This window comes from Acinonyx jubatus, chromosome A1 (genome assembly GCF_027475565.1).
Source record: "Acinonyx jubatus isolate Ajub_Pintada_27869175 chromosome A1, VMU_Ajub_asm_v1.0, whole genome shotgun sequence".
Lineage (NCBI taxonomy): Eukaryota > Metazoa > Chordata > Mammalia > Carnivora > Felidae > Acinonyx > Acinonyx jubatus.
In genome coordinates this window covers 123,908,802-123,928,466 of record NC_069380.1, presented here as the reverse complement: position 1 = coordinate 123,928,466, position 19,665 = coordinate 123,908,802, and the positions used below count along the sequence as shown (strand labels likewise).

Genomic DNA, 19,665 nt, shown 5'->3' with positions numbered 1-19,665 from the left:
GAGAGAGGGAGACACAGAATCCGAAGCAGGCTCCAGGCCCTGAGTTGTTGGCAGAGCCCGATGTGAGGCCTGAACTCACGAACCGCGAGATCATGACCTGAGCTGAAGTGGGACACTCAACCGACTCGGCCCCCCAGGTGCCCCAAAAGACTTTTCTTTAAAAAAAAAAAAAAAAAACGATTTTGTTATAGCATAAAACAATTAAGGTCTGGCAATACTAAAAACTACTGTTTTAAATTAAGAGGGTTTTTTTAATTACTTTTTTTTGAGAGACACAGAGAAGGCATGTGTGCAAGCAGGGTGTGGGGAGAGGGAGAGAAAGAATCTAAAGCAGGCTCCACACCCAACACAGAGCCCGACCATGACATCATGATATGAGCCAAAATCAAGAGCCAGATGCTTAACTGAATGAGCTGCCCAGGTGCCCCCTAAATTAAGAGTTTAAATACAATTTTATAAAATATTCTAAAGCTATTTAAATATGCCTAAAATACATATAACAGTGATTTTTAAAACTGTGTTCCTCAGTTTTAGGGTCCTAAAAATAGTTCCAATAAAACCTATTTTATAATTATTTACACACAGATACACAGAGGGTTTATCAGGTAGGATTTCACCAAGGAAAATATTTGTGGTTGGGCAGGAGGGAGGTAGGGAGAGACCTGTACTACAGTCCTTTTGTTTTGGGGGTTCTGACAGTGGAATACATTAGAAAATAGAATGTTACAACTCCATGTCACAAAAATTTGTAGCCATGGAAAACTACCGTAATGCTTAACTATTGGCAACACTATCTACAAACTATAAGGAATCTAAGCCACAATTACCAGCTATGAATGCTGGTCCCTTCATTCCAGTTCTAAATTTCTATGATTATGAGGGGCTATGATGTTCCAACAAAGTACGGAGAGCAATTTCAAATGTAGCAACATAGTCACAAGTGTCTTTTGACCCTCAACTAATCAGAGAACTCAATGGTCTAGAAGTTTCAGAAACCTGGCCAAATGACAAAAAAATACTTAAGCTACCAGGCATATTAAGTCCATAAAGTAACAATATGCACCTTCCCTTCCCTCTTCTCCTCTCTTGCCCCTTAAGTGTTAACACTAATAAAACATGTTAATGAAATAATGAAATGTCCATCATACCCAATGGAAGATTATATAATACAAATCCTCATTTTCAGTCAAAGTTCAATACTACAGCATAGCCTAACTCTTAACACAAGTGTCAAAACTGCAACTGTCATAATCCTTTCCTTAAAAATTATTTGTGGCAATGGGAAGCCTAGGTGGCTCAATGGGTTGGGTGTCCAACTCTTGATTTCCACTCAGGTCATGACCTCATGGTTCATGGGTTCGAGCCTCGCATCGGGCTCTGTGCTAACAACTCAGAGCCTGGAGCCTGCTTTGGATTCTGTGTCTCCCCCTCTCTCTGACCCTTCCCTGCTTGTGCTCTCTCAAAAATACATTAAGAGGGGTGCCTGGGTGGCTGTCAGTTAAGCATCCCACTTCAGCTCAGGTCATCATCTCAGTTTGTGAGTTCAAGCCCCACATCAGGCTCTGTTCTGACAGCTCAGAGCCTGGAGCCAGCTTCACATTCTGTCTCGCCGTCTCTCGGCCCCTCCCATGCTCATGCTCTGTCTCTGAATAATAAATAAACATTAAAAAAAATTTTTAATAAACTTTTAAATATGTATTTAAATTATCCATACTTAAAGTGCAAAACTGATCAGCAAAGAGCAAAGTACTTGAATCACATTTTAGGGAAGAACTAAAATATCTCATTTTAATGTATTCATTTAATGAATCTATGCCTTTTGTTCACTATTACATTGTATGATTAAGATATGTTGCATTCCTCAGGAATAATTTTAAATAACATACCTCTTTCACTGAAGTTGTTGATGGGCTAAAATTCTTGGCAGTTGATTTAAAAGCATTGAAGTTGCCAACACCATATGTAGACTCATGAGGGAAAGAAGTCCCAACTTTATTTTCTTTAGTTTGGCTTTTCCATTGAGTAGGCTAGAGGAAAACATCAAACATTAATGTCTATCAAAAACAGATTATTCAGAGGAGAAAAACAAAGTGAACACAATACAGATGACTGTGTGTGACTCATAAAAATAATTATTGTATTACATCTTAATCATTCCTACATACTTCTCTTCTTTTTCTACAACTAAAATCAAAGCCTGGTATTTAGACAAAAAATATCTGACTACATTACTATTTTTACAAGGTCTTACAAACCTAAAGTCAGGTTTGTTTTGCCTAATATCAAGAAAACACAAGTACGAGTTCCAAAAACCTAAAACTGAACACCAAGGAAACAGCACTATGTACTATTTAGCAAAACAAAATTTTATAGATTTACTACCAATAATATAAGAAAACACATACATGAGCAAACACACACATCATTTAAAAGATAATTAAAAGTAATGATACACAATGGGTGAACTCTTTCCACTTTAAAGTCAGTATCCCACCAACAACCCCTCCCACTTTGGTATAAAATTTTTTAACATTCTATTCTCAAAGTAACCCAATTGGTACCAACTTAAAACTTGCATTTTAAACAATTTAGAACTTACTTTTGTAGGTGGAGCAGCAGGTTTAGGGACTAAGCCTTTATAAACACTTGGACCAGTCCCGTTCTTAACTGGTTGTGACTGAAGATTTCCTACCACTGGGAATCCAGATAGCTGTAAGTCTTTTGTATTACCTTTCTTAATGACCAGCATCCTTGGAGCTCTAGATTTAGGATTCGGAGGATATTCTGCATAAATAAAGCACGAGCAAGAGTTACATACAGTTTAAATTTTAGCATAAAATTAAACCACACACACACACACACACACACACACACACACACAGCATAATCCAATCCTTGATTATATTTAAAAATAATTGCTGCTTCCTGGGCAAAATAATTAAGCTAAATAAGTATAAGCTATATTCCTGCTTCATAAATAAAGCTAAAACATAAACAGAATATAGCAAGGATTGCACAATGTCAAGTAATACAAATGAATTCAGCTGAACACTGGCCTAAAACGTTAACTAAATTTTTTAATTGCAAATTTCATTCTAGTCTCCTAAGGCTCAGAATATAAAGTACATTATATTTTCCTCTTCTCCATTTTCAAAAAATAGTTTTTCTAACTCCTTCTCATTCTTATCTCACTTACAAAGTTACTATCAATAAACAAAGAACTATAGTCCCTCAATTTCTAAATTGCTACTCAAGTTGTGACTAATAAAAAATAGAATTCTATTTTCACAATACCAAGTCATTCAAATATTTACTGGCCATCTAACTATAATGAAGGCATTATGTAAGTTATAGGGTAACAAACTCAATTCTTCTGAAGATAGTACTAGGAATAATTGCTAACAGAGCTGTTTTCTCAAGAGAAATTCAATTGCTAAAATATGAAAACCTGCCCATAGAGTTTAATTTTAATCCTAGAATTTAGTTAGTGTAGGTATTACACGTGAGCATGTTCACAATTATTGTGGTGAAGTATGTCTTTCTTCCTTTACAAAAATTCTCTAAGTGTCAGTTTCATAGTTGAAGAGTTTAGAATAAAAGAATTAAGGGGAGAAAGCTTAGGAAATCTAAATCAAGATTAGCATTGTGTATTAAATAAGTTCCTGTGACATGCTGAGTTGCCTAAATGTTTGTGATGATGCCCCACCTCAAACAAACCAAACCAAAATTCCTACTGGATCATCTCAAAAACTAAACAAGGACTTATAGGGGCATGAAGAGACTCTCAAACTTCATCTGAGGCTTCAAAATCTTCAAAATATAGAGCTGGTATGCTACTTCATTTTACTGCTGATGTATAAAATAACAAGAACCTAGAACAAACTGAGCAAATCCTTTTAAAAGTTTAACACATGGCTAATCTACTAAGGCAAATATTCCAACTTCTTGGATCCCTTACAAGGCCCAAGGAATAAAGGCTAAGAAAGAAATCTTTGGTCACACAAAAACAGAAATTAAATCAGCAATATACAGCTTTTCTAAAGAACTTACACAATTAAGTCAACAAAACAAAAATTAAGTATAAAGATGTTTCAGGGTGCCCGGGTGTCTCCGTTGATTAAGTGTCTGACTCTTGATTTTGGCTCACGTTATGATCTCACAGTTCATGGGATCGAGCCCCCCATAGAGGCATTGTGCTAACAGCATGGAGCCTGCTTAGGATTCTCTCTCCCTGTCTTTCTGCCCCTCCCCTGCTCAGACGCATGCGTGCTCTCTCTGTCAAAATAAGTGAAGAAGAAAAAAGGAGAAGAGGAAGAAGAAGAGGAAGAAGAAGGGAAAGAAAGATCTCACAGATGAAAAAAGAACCCTAGAAATAGCACTAAACCATTTAAGCTTTGCAATTATTCTGGTAAACAGATGATGATGGTGAGAATAAAACTGGGGAAAAAAAAGTTTGCTAAAAGGAATCTCAAGAATCAGTAATGACTGATACTGGGAAATGCAAAAGGCAGTAAGAGTTTGCAAGGTCTCAGAAAGTCAAGTGCTGAAACAGAGGACATTTCTATCAGTACACCACAATTAAAGAAGTTCAAACATGGCTGATAAGCACACTTCCAGTTCAAAATGGCCCATTAAGCACACAAGTTTACCTTCTTTACCTTAAAGTAGGTCCTATGTTAAAATTACTATAATGGAGGAAAACAAATACAACAGGAAAAGAGTCACCATCATCAGCAAGGGGTGATGTCAACCCACATTTATGAAGAAGTAAAGAAAAAAACTTTTATTGAGTGTGCACAAAGGAACCTAACAGCTGAGGATGGGACTGATCCACCCCTGAATCTTGGATTACAGACCTGTACTTGAAAAAGCTACACATGGCAGAGGGCAGAAGCGAAACTTTTCAAAGATCAATCGCTATGAAAAGAAAGTTACTAAAGGAAATCCTAAACAATGTACTATAGGCAGGCGAAAAATGATCCCACATGGAAAGCTGAAGGTTCAAGAAAAAAAAGAAAACTTTTGTGTATAAGCAATCATTAATCAAAATTAGAAGGCAGAAGAGAAACAGCAGACAAGCAAACAGGTATGTTATCTTTAAACCTCAACATACTTCCTGACTACTAAGTTCACTTTCCTAAAACTGGATTCCTGGACATCTAGAGCAAAAAATAATGTGGCTTTTTCCTCAAAGAAGCCTTCAGGGCAAAGACAGAATATTCTATAAAGAAGGAAGGTGAAGGGACATGTGGCTGGCTCAGTCGGTAGAGGATGCAACTCTATCTCAAGGTCTTGAGTTAAAGCCCCACGTTAGGTGTGAAACCTATTTAAAAAAAAAAAAAAAGAAGAAATGTGAAGCCTAAGAAATAAATCAGAGAAGACTAAGTAGCAAAGTAAGTACAGTACAGAGGTTAAGAACATGGGCATTTATACCAGATTTATAGAATGTTGCTCCCACTCTATTAATTCTCTCATCTATAAAATGAAAAATAGCTCCTGTCAGAGAATTACTGTAAAATATTTTAAAATACTAGAAAAAAAATCTAGAAAAGTCAGACTATCTCCATTATAGTATGCTTCCAATTATATTTCAATATTGTATTAAACCTTAAGTTGATTTACAAAATTACAGAAGATGAGAAAAATTCTAACAGAAATAAACTAACCTATATCCTATGTAACTGTGCTGAATATACTACATAAACCTGCCCATTTAATAACAAGAGCTCTTAATAGCAACCATTACAATAAAAGTAATGGAAAGGATGATGGCAGCACTAACTGTCCAAACTTTGAGTCATTTATTACAGTTGACCCTTGAATAACAAGGTCTGAAATGCACCAGTCCACTTACATGCAAGTACTTTTCCAATAAATACATAAAAGTATTATAAGTATATTTTTCTTATGATTTTCTTAATAAGGTTTTCTTCTCGTAGCTTACTCTGTCACAATATACATGTAATACACAATATATGTTTTAATCAATTATGTTATCGGCAAGGCTTTCAATCAACAGTACACTATCAGTAGTACTTAAGTCTGGGGGGCGGGGGGATCAAAAGTTATACAGGGATTTTCGACCAAAGGGGTGGGGTAAGAGGCATTAAGGCCCCCAACTCCTGCACTGTTCAAGAGTCAAATGTACTTATAAACATGTCCATCTGTTCAGATTCTCCCTACAAATTCTGAAATTAATCTTTCAAGTGCTGAAGCAGTTAGATTCAAACAGTATCCAATGTCTCCTTCTATTCTTTCTCCATTTACTTTGTCAACTGGTTAACAATATGCAAACACTTGTATTAAAAAAAAAAAAACTAGAAAGTAAGTGATCTCAGTGACTTCCCTCTGTAAATTACACATCCATATTATTTCCAACTCAGATAAGCAGGCATTGTCATTGAAATTTAAGTTAAAAAGACCTGAAGGCAAAGGAGTTTTAGATTTTCATATACCTGTTTTCTGCTCACAAACTATTATCTGACAATAACTGACTTTAAATATCCCTTTATTTCCTTTTATTTATACTCTCCCAATATCTATGGATACAAGAGATTTTTTTTTTTCTTAAATACAAAGTCAATGGTGGGAGGAGGACTGGCTCAATTCTTTCTAGAAAAAAACAATTAAAACACTGCCACCTATAATACAAACTAATTTGGCAACATGTGTAGTTAAGAGCAAACATTTCAATTCTTCATCCTCTTGTCTTTCACTACATTCCCTCCAAGTGTCTTCTATACGTTTTCTGATTCAATCACTTATTACTTTATTCTTTGATCTCTACCCTAAAAATTCCTCTTTTTTTGCCTTTTAATGAATCTACAAGAATATCCATCACTTAACTAGATTTGAACATAACTTAGCTAACGTTCAGGTTCATTAAACAACTCTAACATGATCAAGTGTTTTACATAGATTGATTTACACAATAATTTTAATATTTTATGTAATTTAATATTTATACTGCTTTTCTCATTAAAATTGTGATCACCCTCATCTCTGAGATGAGAAAATTCACTCAGATTAAGTAATCTACCCAAAAGTCTAACCATCAAGTAAAACACCTAATGTTAGGGGCCCTGATCTATCTCATTCCATAACAAATGTCCTTAACTACTATATTATATACTAGTGGGGAAAATGGGAATTCAAGTATTTACTGCTATGCCAAATACTTCAAACTGTTACCATCCCCAACTAAAAATAAGCATACGAGGCCTGTAACTAAATGGTCAGAAAAAAAGTCTGCATGCTACCAAGTGAGATCAAAATCCACCCTTTTCTGATGCCAAGTTACTGACTTGGTTTCATGATCTTGACAAAAGAGTTAACTTTAATGGGTGAACAAAAGCATATGGCCAAATGAAGGGTGAATCACATGTGAATTAAGTTTTCACACTAATTTGAAGAAGAAACTTAGTCACATAAAATACAGTAAAATACACAAATATCAAACCCAAACCTCAGCAATAAAAACAAATTCCTATTGTGAACACTAATTTTAATGCAGAAAACTAAATGTTTCCGATTTAAAGAAACTGATGTGGTTTGAATCTTTTTGGTTTTCAATTTTTTAATGTACAAATCTGTTTTGTTTCACAATAGAAGTTTGAAACAAATGAGTTTCATTAACTTATAATGTAAGCCAACAATAGGGGTATGGTGTTTTTTCTTTAATAAGGCCCCCTACATCACTCATACTTCTAAAAGAACTTACACGATGAACAAATAATACTTCTAATTCTAACTCCGACCAAGTAAAATTGACTTCTGTCAAGTTGTCTAATCAAACTCTATTAATTTTCCCTTATCAACCTTTAACGTATGTTGCATTACCTTTTTCTTCTTGTTCTAAGTTTAAAAACTATTTTCGTAAGACATTCAAGGAAAGTGGAGTCATTTCCACATATAAACTACCAACAGATACTTTTACAAAGAAATTTGGTAAGGATTATTCCTTTCTCCTAATTCTACTTACAGAGTTCCTTTAAAAAACAAAATTCACTGGCTTTCATCATAATCGAATTCACTTAATGCAAACATGCATGTCACTCAATGTGTATGCTTTCGGCTACTATAATTGGAATTCTCTAGAAAATAACCCATCTTTAAGAAATAGTCACCAATTTGCTTTTAGAAAGCCAAACAAATAAAATTCTTAAAAATGAATATTGATGCTCTTAAGTAGTATATCAAATATAAGCAAAAAACAGGAAAGCTCATCAAGTTATCAAGGAATAGACACAAAAACAAATGCTAAGTTTAAACAACATTATGCTTAAATTACTATGAGTGAAATTTTTCATTATTTAGTATCTTTAGAACTAAATTTCAGACTCTGCCAATAATATATTGCTGACATAATTCATCAACACAAAAATAGCCAGTAGTACTTCTGAAAACACACAAATCAACAATTACTAATTATGTATCAAATTGTATACAAACATATACACATCATTTTTTCTCTTTCTCACCTCCCAAATATATCAGTCACACAACTGAGTATTTTAAAATGGTCACAGGCACACTCAAGTACCTTTTAGTTTTCAAGTATTAAAGATATAGATTAATTTAGTAAGCATTAATCTTGGACACCCAACAACAGTGCTCCTGATTAAGATCAAAACAATAAAAAAGTCACAGATATAAGCTGCAGGAAAGTGTTTTTTAAAAAGCTAAATAAGTTCTAAGTAGAATTACACTTATGTAATTATATTTTAAACAGTTTAGTTACTTTCCCTCAAGGTATTTTTTTTTAATTGGGATATTTTGTTTAGATTCTTGCAATTTCTGATCTACAAAAGGACAGTTTCAGGGACAAACTGGTTTGTTTAATACATATTACATTTCGGTTATTAAACTTTTACTTACCTGGAAGGAAGTAGCACTAGAAAAGTTCTATTGAAGTCTTTCCTAAAATTCTCTCATGTCTTCCTCAGGAACATTGCTATTTTAAATGTTGCAATGGGGAAAACGATATTTGGGAACCCAGGGGGGAAAGTGAGAAAGGAATAGTGAAGTGTAATACAATGAAAACTTCATTGTATTCCTATGGGAAGTACTGGGAATTTAACAGTTAATCAAGCCACAATTAACCATTTTCTTTTTTCTAATGCAAACACACTTCTTAGTTTACCTAAGGCACAGAACATCTTCCTTTTAAACATCTTTTCAACTAGTGCTCAAAATCCTTAGACCAACCCTGAAACAGTAGAACCAAAATCTTTATATTAATACATTTTATTTTCAATATTTTCAAAGATGTACTTGCCTTTAAATCATTTCTAAAATTATTAAATTAACCAAGGATCAGTACCAATAGTATCTATAGGTAGTTTTATATGACAAAAGCTCACTGACATTAATTTTTTATTTACTTTCATTCTAATCAAATCCAAATTATTCCTAATTTCTTAAGAGACTCTATTTAACACCTTCCAGGTGGTTCTATATTCTTATGCAATCAGCTGTTCCCAGAAAAACTGAATAATAAGGAAACATACCTAAGAGAGGAGCTTGGGAGATTTTTTTGGTTGGGTATGTGTGTGTCTGGGCGTGTAGGCCTGGGGAGAGTGGTAGAAATACTAATTTGCAATACAGAAAAAACAATGCCATTCACATGGTTCTAACAAAAGTGTCTGACCACCCCCACCCCCACCCTCAAAAAGCCCTTAAATAAATCGGGAGATCAAAAGAAAACAAAGTAATGCCCCAGAGTTATCACCCATAAATACATTAAAGAACAGCATAGGAAGTGGCAAAGTTTAAAATAATGCCTTTGTCATTAGCACTAGTATGCTGTCACAAGCCACAATCCTTTTATTTTGGTAAGTTGATAATTTTCAATAGGAAAATACAAATGAACATGTGTATAAGTTCCAAAGTGGATTTGCTGCCTTTGAATTTGGCATCAAATAATTAAATTTATTTTTCAGATATCAAATCTTCATATTTAAAATTTTTTCCATTATTTTAAACTTCACTTGAATCTTTAAAAAGCTGTCTGATTTGTACTATATGAGTGCGCTTTAATCTTCTGTAAGATGCTATCAAATTAAACTCAGCAGTTTTAAAGAAAAGGGGTTATTACCAAAAAAAAAAAAGTCATTAAGCTCTGACAATCAAAAAGACAAATAATTCCAAACAGATTAGTTCCATAGGCAAATTTATACAAGTATTTAATACTCTCTACGTATAACCATTTTCATAAGTAAAAAGATTAATTTTATGTCACACTATGATTAGAAGTACTTATCTTTTCAGTTTAAGTTTTGAACTGTGAAAAACTAAAAATTAATTTAAACTAAGTTTTTTGTTTCCTTAAGATTATCAGGCTGCGTTTGAAACAACACTGATTCATTACATTAACTTACAACCATTAAAAAAACTCGTAAGTATACTTAATGGTACTAATCTGTGCAAGTCAAGTATTTCAAATCAAACTCCTTCTATCCCCAGTATCTTTTTAAAAGGTAAGTGCTACCGTTTTGTGTAGCTGAGCACTCAAAAACATATTTATAAGAGTAAGTTTAATTCTAGACTACTCTTTATTTTTAAAAACACAAAAAAGTGAAACATACAAATAACATTTTATACCCCTCAAAGTTAAATTAAAAATTACTTACCCCATACACCTGCAGCTAATGATTTATTCTGATTTGGTTCTCTTTCATATTCAGGATTTAAAGATGGCTGAAAAAAATGGAATGAAAATAAATGTTCACGCTGCTCACATTTTTTAAAAATAAACCTTTAAAAGTAATCTCAAAACCATACTGATAAAAACCCTGATAGGATACGATGAACTCTGAACTATTAAAGACCATTCAGGAACCTCACTAACTTATTCTGCTAACCATCAAAATGGTTACTATCTATACTCACTTCTACTAAAGAGAAAACAAGGAAATGGTCTTTAAATATTCTTATCCCCAACTACTTGAGAATGCGTGGATTTAAAAAAAAAAAAAAAAAGAGCAAACAAGACAATGTGGTTTTTTCATCAACTGGAAAAAAATTACCCTTTCTTAGCCTAAGGTCAAAAGCAAGGAAGAGAAAAATCAGACTACTCCCAACAGGTGTTAGGTTTTCGTTGCTGGATGCATTCGTTGTAACACACTCATTCTCAAAACAAAGTACAAATTTTTATTTCAACAAGTGATTCACAGGATATTAAAAAGAAAAATGATTTCAGCATTGATTGTGTACTCAAAACCAATTTTAGAATCCTAAATTTCCAGGTATTTTCTGTGTTACCTAGCAACAATGCCTGCCTTAAAGAAGGTATTTAACACATGTTGAATAAAATGAATCTTGATATATTTTACTTACCAACAAAAGTAAACTATTTACACTCTAATGACATTACTGTAAATGAAGTTCCAAAAGAGTATACATGCATACCAGTATGATTCCTTGATACAAACTTAACAGGACTGAGAAGACTTTCGTGGAAGCAATAGGTGCTTTCTAAAAAATACAGTATTAGAAATTACACTATAGGTCTATCTATCTTCAGGGCTAGGATCATGACCTCGGAAGCGATCAGCAACAGCGACAACAAGGCTGTTTTAACAAAGTAACAAAAACACTATCTTTGCTAGTCACAGCTACGCAGTTCAAGCCAAGCCATCATTTTCTTCTGAACTAATACCACTATTTCCTAACTAGTCTCCCTGCTCTCACTCACTGTTATTCATTCAAGATTGAACAACTAAAATACTCTTCTAAAAAATTAAAATCAGATCAAATGATCCAAAGTTTTCCTTTGATCCAAAGGAGCTTCGTCCTACTGCACCTATAATTAAACTGAAAGTCTTTCCCTTTACCTGCCCAGGTCCTACTCAGTCAAAACCTTCTGCTACCTCTCTAATCTGGTTGAATAGTCACTTTACCCATACTGACCTTTTCCCCCTCAAACATTACAAGCTTGCTCCCCACCTTAGGCCCTCTTCCCAGGATTAATAAAGCTGACTCCTTACCAACCAGGTCCTAGATTAAATGTCACTTCCCTAGAGAAACGTCTCCTGATCTCCAAAAGTAGCCGTCCTGTCACTTTTTACCTAAATTTTCTACAAAATACTAATTACTTTCTTTTTATGTTGTGACTACATCTAATAGAACAGAAACTCAGTGAGAGTAGGACCTTGCTATCTTGTTTCACCTTTCAAAACAGCTGGACTCAGAGCCAGTCAAATATATACTGAAGAACGAACATATACAAATAATAAATTACCAGAGATGAACCACAAGAAAAAATGCCAAGATCAGTAAGATTTTACACGAGACCAATTTTTCATGCAACTAGAGAAGCAGTGTGTTTAGACAGTCACATAGTGAGATTTAAAAATAAAGAAGAATTAAGAAAATTCTGAATTTTTGTAGGGCACCTGAGTGGCTCAGTCGGTTAAGCATCTGACTTCAACTCAGGTCATGACCTCACAGTTAGTGAACTCGAGTCCTGCAGCAGGTGAGCACGAGCCCCAATTCAGATGAGCCCCACTTCTCTCTCCCTCTGCCCCTTGTGGGATTCTCTATCTCCCCCCTGCCCCGCATCATTCACTTGCACGTGTTCTCTCAAAAAAAGGAGGGGAAGGGAGGGGAGGAAAGGGAGACAGACATACAGAAAGAAAGAAAAAATTCTGTTTGTAACTAGTTCATAATTTGTTTTTAAGAGTGGAGTTAACTTTTCTAATTGTATCTGACCTAAGCCAACAAGTGGTTTACCTTCCCTAACCACTGAGAAACTTTTAAATAAAGTAGCTGAAAGACAAGGAGAAGTATCCTGGAAGTAACTTAAGAGTAATATACGAATGGGGGCACCTGGGTGGCTCAGTCAGTTAAGCGTCTGACTTCACCTTGGGTCTGATCTCACCATTAGTTGAGTTCAAGCCCTGCATCAGGCTGTGTGATGACAGCTCAGAGCCTGGAGCCCACTTCAGCTTCTGTGTCTCCCTCTCTCTCTGCACCACCTCCCACTCACATTCTGTGTGCGTGCGTGTGTGTGTGTCTCAAAAATAAACGTTAAAATAATTTTATAAAAAAAAGGTAATAAATGAATAATAAAACATTACTTAAAAGAGACAGTCTAAATAAAATGTACTAGTAAAATATTCTTTCCAAAAGCTTAAAAGCTTTTCAGAGATGTTATGATGCACTTACAAAAAAGCTAGCAAGCTCAGCCATTGTTTCTAAGGGAAACTGTTCAAATTTAAGAAATAAAATGACACAGATTTATCAAAAGTTTTTAAATGATTATATGGTTAAGACACAGGAGTAAGTAGGAGGGAGAGGAATTGAGGAAAGAGAATTATATAAACAAAGAGCCTCACAAAATGTTGAAGATTAAACATAACTGAACCTACCAACTGTGATTTCTATAGATATGAACCATAGTGATAAAATCTCCTAAGAAAGCCTTGATGTTAAAATGGCGCTTGCAGAAACCTCATTTGTATTAAAGTTACAAGAAACTTACAAAATCCTCAGCCTCAAACTGTTTGCGTTCTCTCTTGTCTTCTTTCCTCCCTGCTTCATTGTCAGGTATGCTGTTTTCATGTAGTCCTTGGCTTTTCCCAGAATGGAAAATACTGCTACGAGAACGAGAACTTCCACCATGGTATCCCCCTCGATGATTTATGTTTTCAGTACCATTTCTTCCATGCATCCGCCATCCATTTTTTTCTTTCCTTCCAAAGTTACCTTATTTAAGAATGGTAAAGTAACATAAATTCAAAGATGGCTCTGGTTAACTACTGAATCACAAAACATTCTTAAAACAACAGGAAGAAAATCATCCTACACTCTCACTTCTTAGCAAATTTTACCTCCATTAGGACGTCCAATACCAGAATCAAAGCCATCTGAAGAGTTGTGTCGTCGACGATTCACATCATAACGATTTTCTGTCCATGAAAAATTTTCAGAATGCTTCTCAAAATTCAGTGACGACTGAAACAAATCATAAACACATACATGAACATACACATAAAACCTAAATATAACTTTAAAAACTAGTAATAATCCGGCCTACATTATTTCCAAGAATTCTAAATGGTTAAGAACATTCTGTATTTACTGTCCATGTATTTGGTTAACTGGTAACTTATTAAAAGATGGATTCCACTGCTGGTCTATTTTCCTTGTCTAATGGAAGCTAATTTGAAAGAGCTTAACAACCACATCTACTTACCCAAAAACTTTAAAAGTAAAATACCACTGTAAGGGAAACAAGGCAAAACATAGTACACTTCTCTTAAGTAACAGAATTTGACATTCTGTATCATACATTACTTAATTTAAATATAAATGGCTCAAAATTTTCTTGAACAACAGAAAGTTATGGCAAATGAAGCTTAAATTCTATTTTAAGTTCTCCAGATTGATTTCCAAACTCCTCTTCCCCACAACAAGTGTTTTTTGAAAATTATCTAAAGAACGTATAGAGGCACCTGGCTGGCTCAGTCAGTGGATCATGTGACTATGGACCTCGGGGTTGTGAGTTCAAGCCCCACATTGGGTGTAAAGATTACTTATAACTAAAATCTCAAAAAGTAATAATTATTTATAAAAACTATTTTTAAGAATTAGGGATTTACAAAGAACATAAAAAGCCACAACTGTTTTTAAAGGTTGCTCTTCTTCCCCAGTATTAACCCATGAATCTGATAAAATCACAATCAAAACTTCCAACTTTTAAAATGCCCTGACCATTTCTCTGGGTTGGACTTATGTTACAACCATCTCCAGGACAATGAGCAGAGTACATCAGTTGAAATGTAAACCACTGCACATACTGGGTCATCCCCTGGGCCTTTCCACATTGCCACTGTGGGACCTTTTGGTATCATTCCCCTATTGCCCCAGCCTTATCTTGATGCTGTTTATTGTGCCATGAAAGAGAGTCCTTGACCATCTCAGGTCTTCACCAGCATCCATGAAACAACAACAGGCTACCATGCTAGGCCTTCAAGTATGATAAAAACACAAACCCTTCACAGACCCTAACAGTTATGGTGATGAGGATGCAACACTAACAGAGCTAAAATTCTCTAGAAAAAAATTAAAACAAGGGTCTGCAGGCCAGATTAGGGTAAGAGAAGACTCTCATGATCCTGGCAGCAACTGCTATCATCCAAGTGATAGGTGGAAGTAAGCATCCCTCAATGTTTAACAGCCAAGTGGCAAGGAGTAGAATTGAAACAAGGCACCCAAACAGTGCCTTAGTTATTCTAATTCTCCCATGAATGGTAGAACAAAGGGATTTTTTATTATGACTGGGGCCCCAAGTGAAAGGCAATACTGCTGTGGCTGCTGAGCCAAAGCAACTCCACACTGAAATAAATGGTGTCAGCAATCAGGATAAATGGAGTTTTAGGAAGATTAAAAACTCATGAGAAGGAATTATGTTAACACTACTGACTTCTTGGAAACAAAGTAAATGCAGAGCCTAGCATGCTGGAGTGGAAGTTTTCTGTGCCTTCTGTACTCCCTGATCCCCACCCCCCCCCCCCACTTCCCACTACATCAACCTTAGCAACTTTAATGAGAATGTCAAGTACACTGATATTTAAGGAAACTGACAAACTTCTATAGCTCTGCTAGACATACATGCTCAAGTCACCATCTCACTCCCATGAGGAGCAACACAGTACTAAGCGAAGGGTGGCTGAAAATACTGAGGAATGTGGGGCAAAGCCAAGTCAATGTGGTGTATGGGGGGAGGAAAGGCCCCATCCTGGGTGTTTGATGAAGCCAAAAGGTACACAAGAGAAGAGGCAACATCAACTCTGAGTTGAGGAATCAGAAAACAAAAAGCCTACAAGCCACCCATGCAATGCCCAAAGGAGTGGTTTTCTCCTCCACCCTGCACTTTCCCTCATTCACAGATGAAGAAATCATTTCCTGAAAGCTTAGAGTGTAACCTTAAAGCGCATGGACGAAACTTCTCCGTCAGTGTCACTATAGTGAGAAAAGATGCCACTAAAACCCAATTTGACTGATTTTGGAGTTTGGAGAAAATTCAGCAGTAGGAAAGGGAAATTAAAGTGATCTTGCAGGTGGGGCCTTTAGGCCAATTCAATTTACCATTGTTTGTTGTGTTTTAACTTGGTACTAATGTTACATGCTTGTAATGAAAATGCTCAAGATTCTTCCATTCAGGGATATGACAGGATGACAGGTTTCTGTCCCCCTTCCAGGTCGTCTAGCAGAAACACCAAAGCCTCTCAAAAGAAAGAAAAAATATCAGAGACAGAATTGAAGACCTGATGGGTAATGGGATATTCAGAGAGGCTACTTCCCAGTACAGAAGTGCCATGTGCCTGACACATACATCCCCTTTCTAAAGGGAATATGGCTCTTGCCCTACTGCTGAGCTCTTAAAGTGAACAACTTAAACTAAGAACAAAAAAAGGGGCCCATTAGGGCTCTCAACCTAATGAAAAGTATTTGAGCATGCAGCTGACCTGACTACTGGGACATTTGTTTTGCACAAAGAAGTGGCAACTACCCTTTACAGTAAACCTTATTCCTCTGCCTGCCACCTTAACAAGCTCCTGGTTCAATAAGGCTCTCAAATCATAGTTTCCTTAATTCCCCGGGGTCTGGTTCAACTAGGTTAAGAGAGGACAGTGTCCACTGGGTGGCAGCAGCCATCCAGCCTCAACAACTCTGGAAGACCAAATGGACTGTCAGTCAGCACAAAGGGCTAAAATGAAAAGCAGGACCCTGGCCTTAGATAAGCTTTAAGGACTAGACATTTTCTATTATTTTTCTGCCTCTTCGACTGTTGCCAACGTCCAGTCATCTGGCCAGTCACCTGAGAAACTAGAGACTGGCAGATTAAAGGTAATTCTTTGGAGTCACAAACTGAAACTATAGCTGATGAGACAATCTGAGTCACTCAGATGCTCATAGTAAGATGCGCTAGCATAAAGAACTAAAATCAGAATACTGCTGAAGTCTGTAGCATGCTACCTAGATCCACCACACCAGACCTGTAACAATCCACTACCATAGACTGGTCACAAAATAAACGACTTTTCCTTTCTGATGCAGAAGCCACCTCTGCATGCCAGCCTGAGACTCCTGCCAACAGCTCATCTACTTGTCGTGCTGCAAAGGAGGCTGCAAAGGAGGCCACGTTACACAAGAGGAACTGCATCAAATCATTGATCACTTCTTGGAGCTATCTATAGTGTTTCTTCACTGTTGAAATTTTTTCAGGTTACAGTGTTGTTGCTGCAATCTGACTGGCTAATGCTAACTCTGGTCACACTATCGTGACCCTTGAAATAAATCCATGTCATGTTTTTGGTATTCCAAGCACTAACATTCCAGTAATAGTACATCTTTTGTCATGAAGTTCAACCTGCAATGGGTCGATATTCAAATACTAAATGGACACTCTACACCCTCTACTATCCGCAGGCATCCAGTATTGTCAAGCAATACTAACAATCTCAACATTCAACTCTGGACAATCTACAACTCTACATTCCTCATTTCACACACCTTAATGAGACACTTTGGTCAATGAATGCAACAAACCCATAAAGAAATCATCTTTTCTTAGCCATTTCCTAGGTAGTATTTAGGATTTTAAAAAATGAGTTAGGAGATAATACAGACCTATTTTTAAAATATCAGGATTCTGGGGGCCCCTGGGTGGCTCAGTCAGTTGAGCATCTGACTCTTGCTTTTGGCTCTGGTCTTAATATCACAGGTTCATGGGATCAAGCCCTGCGTCAGGCTCTGCACTGACAGCGTGGAGCCTACTTGGAATTCTCTCTCTCAAAAATAAATAAAATAAACTTTAAAAAACAAAATACCAGGATCTGCCCTGATTATCCCTTGACATGTTGTTTCTTTCTCCTAAGAGAAACTGCAGGCCAATGTACCTCTCAGGGTGATGCACTGGCCAAAAAAGAAATCTAAAGAATTCAAATAATCTGGTTTGGCCACCTGGATTCTCTTTTTGGAGGGAGATGGTCCTGTATCTGAAGACAGTGACCATTTGTGTGACTATCTCTCACCCAGTCCTCAGTAAGGTCCAATGTGGACTAGGGTGAGCAATATGACACATCACTGCAATTACATAAAAAGGTCCTTGGTTCCACTCACATCCAATTCTTCCAAACCAAAAAATCTGGGTACAAGTAGGGAATTTTCTTTTAAGTGAAGTCAGCTATCCAAATGAGACACATAAGGGGTGCCTGGGTGGCTCAGTCAGTTAAGTGTCTGACTTCGGCTCAGGTCATGTTCTCATGGTTCATGGTTCGACCCCCACGTCAGGCTCTGTCCTGACAGCTCAGAGCCTGGAGCCTGCTTGAGATTCTGTGTCTCCCTCTCTCTCTGCCCCTCCCCTGCTCACACTCTGTCTCACTCTCTCTCTCAAAAGTAAATAAACATTAAAAAAACAACAACAACAAATGAGACACACCAATTTCATGGGTGTAAAAGAAAAGCGCCTGGGTGGCTTCTGTTGGTTGAGGCGTCCGACTTCAGCTCAGGTCATGATCTCACAGCTTGTGGGTTCGGGCCCCGTGTCGTCGGGCTCTATGCTGACAGCTCGGAGCCTGGAGCTGCTTTGGATTCTATGTCTCCCCTGTCTGCCTGTCCCCCACTCACACTGTCTCTCTCTCTCAAAAATAATAAAATAATATTAAAAAAGAAAAAACCCTAGCATCTGTAGAGGGAACATCTTTGACCCCAGAAAGTACTGGAAGAAAGGAAAACAATTAATGCTCTAACCCCTAGAAACAGCACCAAGGCCTGAGTCAAACAGAAACGGAGAAGAAAACACTCATCTACTGCTAGAAGGATCATCCCTACTCATACTTCAAAATCAGAAAAACTCATGTGGCCATAAACAATCCTTAAATATTCTCCTGTGCCTGATATCAACAGCAGCTCCTGAAAGTCAATGTGTAAAAAACGCTTAAAAAAAATGGTTTCATTCTGATAAAACTTCATGATTCTCCCAACACCTGAGCAGTATTCTGTTATGCCACATGTGGCAAACGATGCTGCAAGTAATGGTGACACCGTCTATGCTTCTTAACCGAACTAATGTAAAAGTTATCGAAAACAAGCTTAATAACAAATCCCTAACTAAACTGATGTGTACCCCTTCAATGTTTCTATGTGAGGGAAAATAAGTCACAGATTGTCTTCTATTAAGGATGAGAGTTGATTTTTGGACCACCTATAATCCTTATAAATGTAGGTTAATGACACCAAAATTCAGATCAGTTTAAATTCTCGAGTGCATTTTAATGGATAATACAGCAGGCGTAGACCATATACTGTCTGGCTGAAAAATTACCTATTGATCCACTCTAGGACTTGTTCACATCCAGCTGAATCCTGGCCTCACCTGGCTGTTAGGGATGTTAACAGTAGCCTTAATTAAATGCTGTTTAAGACAATTAAATGAATTTTGTTCTAGCCTCTATCAAAATAATCAGAGTGGCTGGCTGAATGGTAGTCATATGAAAATACAAGTTTGGCCAAGAACACACAGAGCTGATTGTAGAGCTGTTGGGACAGGCAATCCACCATAGACGGTGAGCATTTCCTTCTGTTCTAATATGCCAAAAATGCAAGACCTTCACTGCTCTTTCTATGGCCCATTTCTCAAGGTGACGTTTGCAGTAA

At 36.5% G+C, this 19,665-nt stretch overlaps 1 protein-coding gene across 4 annotated transcripts in view; it reads right to left on the bottom strand.

The window, feature by feature from the left end:
• The window catches only part of GPBP1 (GC-rich promoter binding protein 1), a 73,255-nt gene that overhangs the window by 15,307 nt on the left and 38,283 nt on the right, over window positions 1-19,665 (bottom strand). For 2 of the 4 annotated variants that reach the window (XM_015072565.3, XM_015072564.3), the window contains exons 4-9: window positions 13,833-13,956; window positions 13,484-13,707; window positions 10,632-10,698; window positions 9,510-9,569; window positions 2,600-2,784; window positions 1,887-2,027 (exon numbers count right to left, since the gene is read on the bottom strand). In XM_015072565.3, coding sequence (XP_014928051.1) covers window positions 1,887-2,027; window positions 2,600-2,784; window positions 9,510-9,569; window positions 10,632-10,698; window positions 13,484-13,707; window positions 13,833-13,956 — 801 coding nt within the window. The remainder of the gene's footprint in view (window positions 1-1,886; window positions 2,028-2,599; window positions 2,785-9,509; window positions 9,570-10,631; window positions 10,699-13,483; window positions 13,708-13,832; window positions 13,957-19,665) is intronic. The other 2 variants (XM_053223154.1, XM_015072566.3) reach the window with 1 other exon arrangement.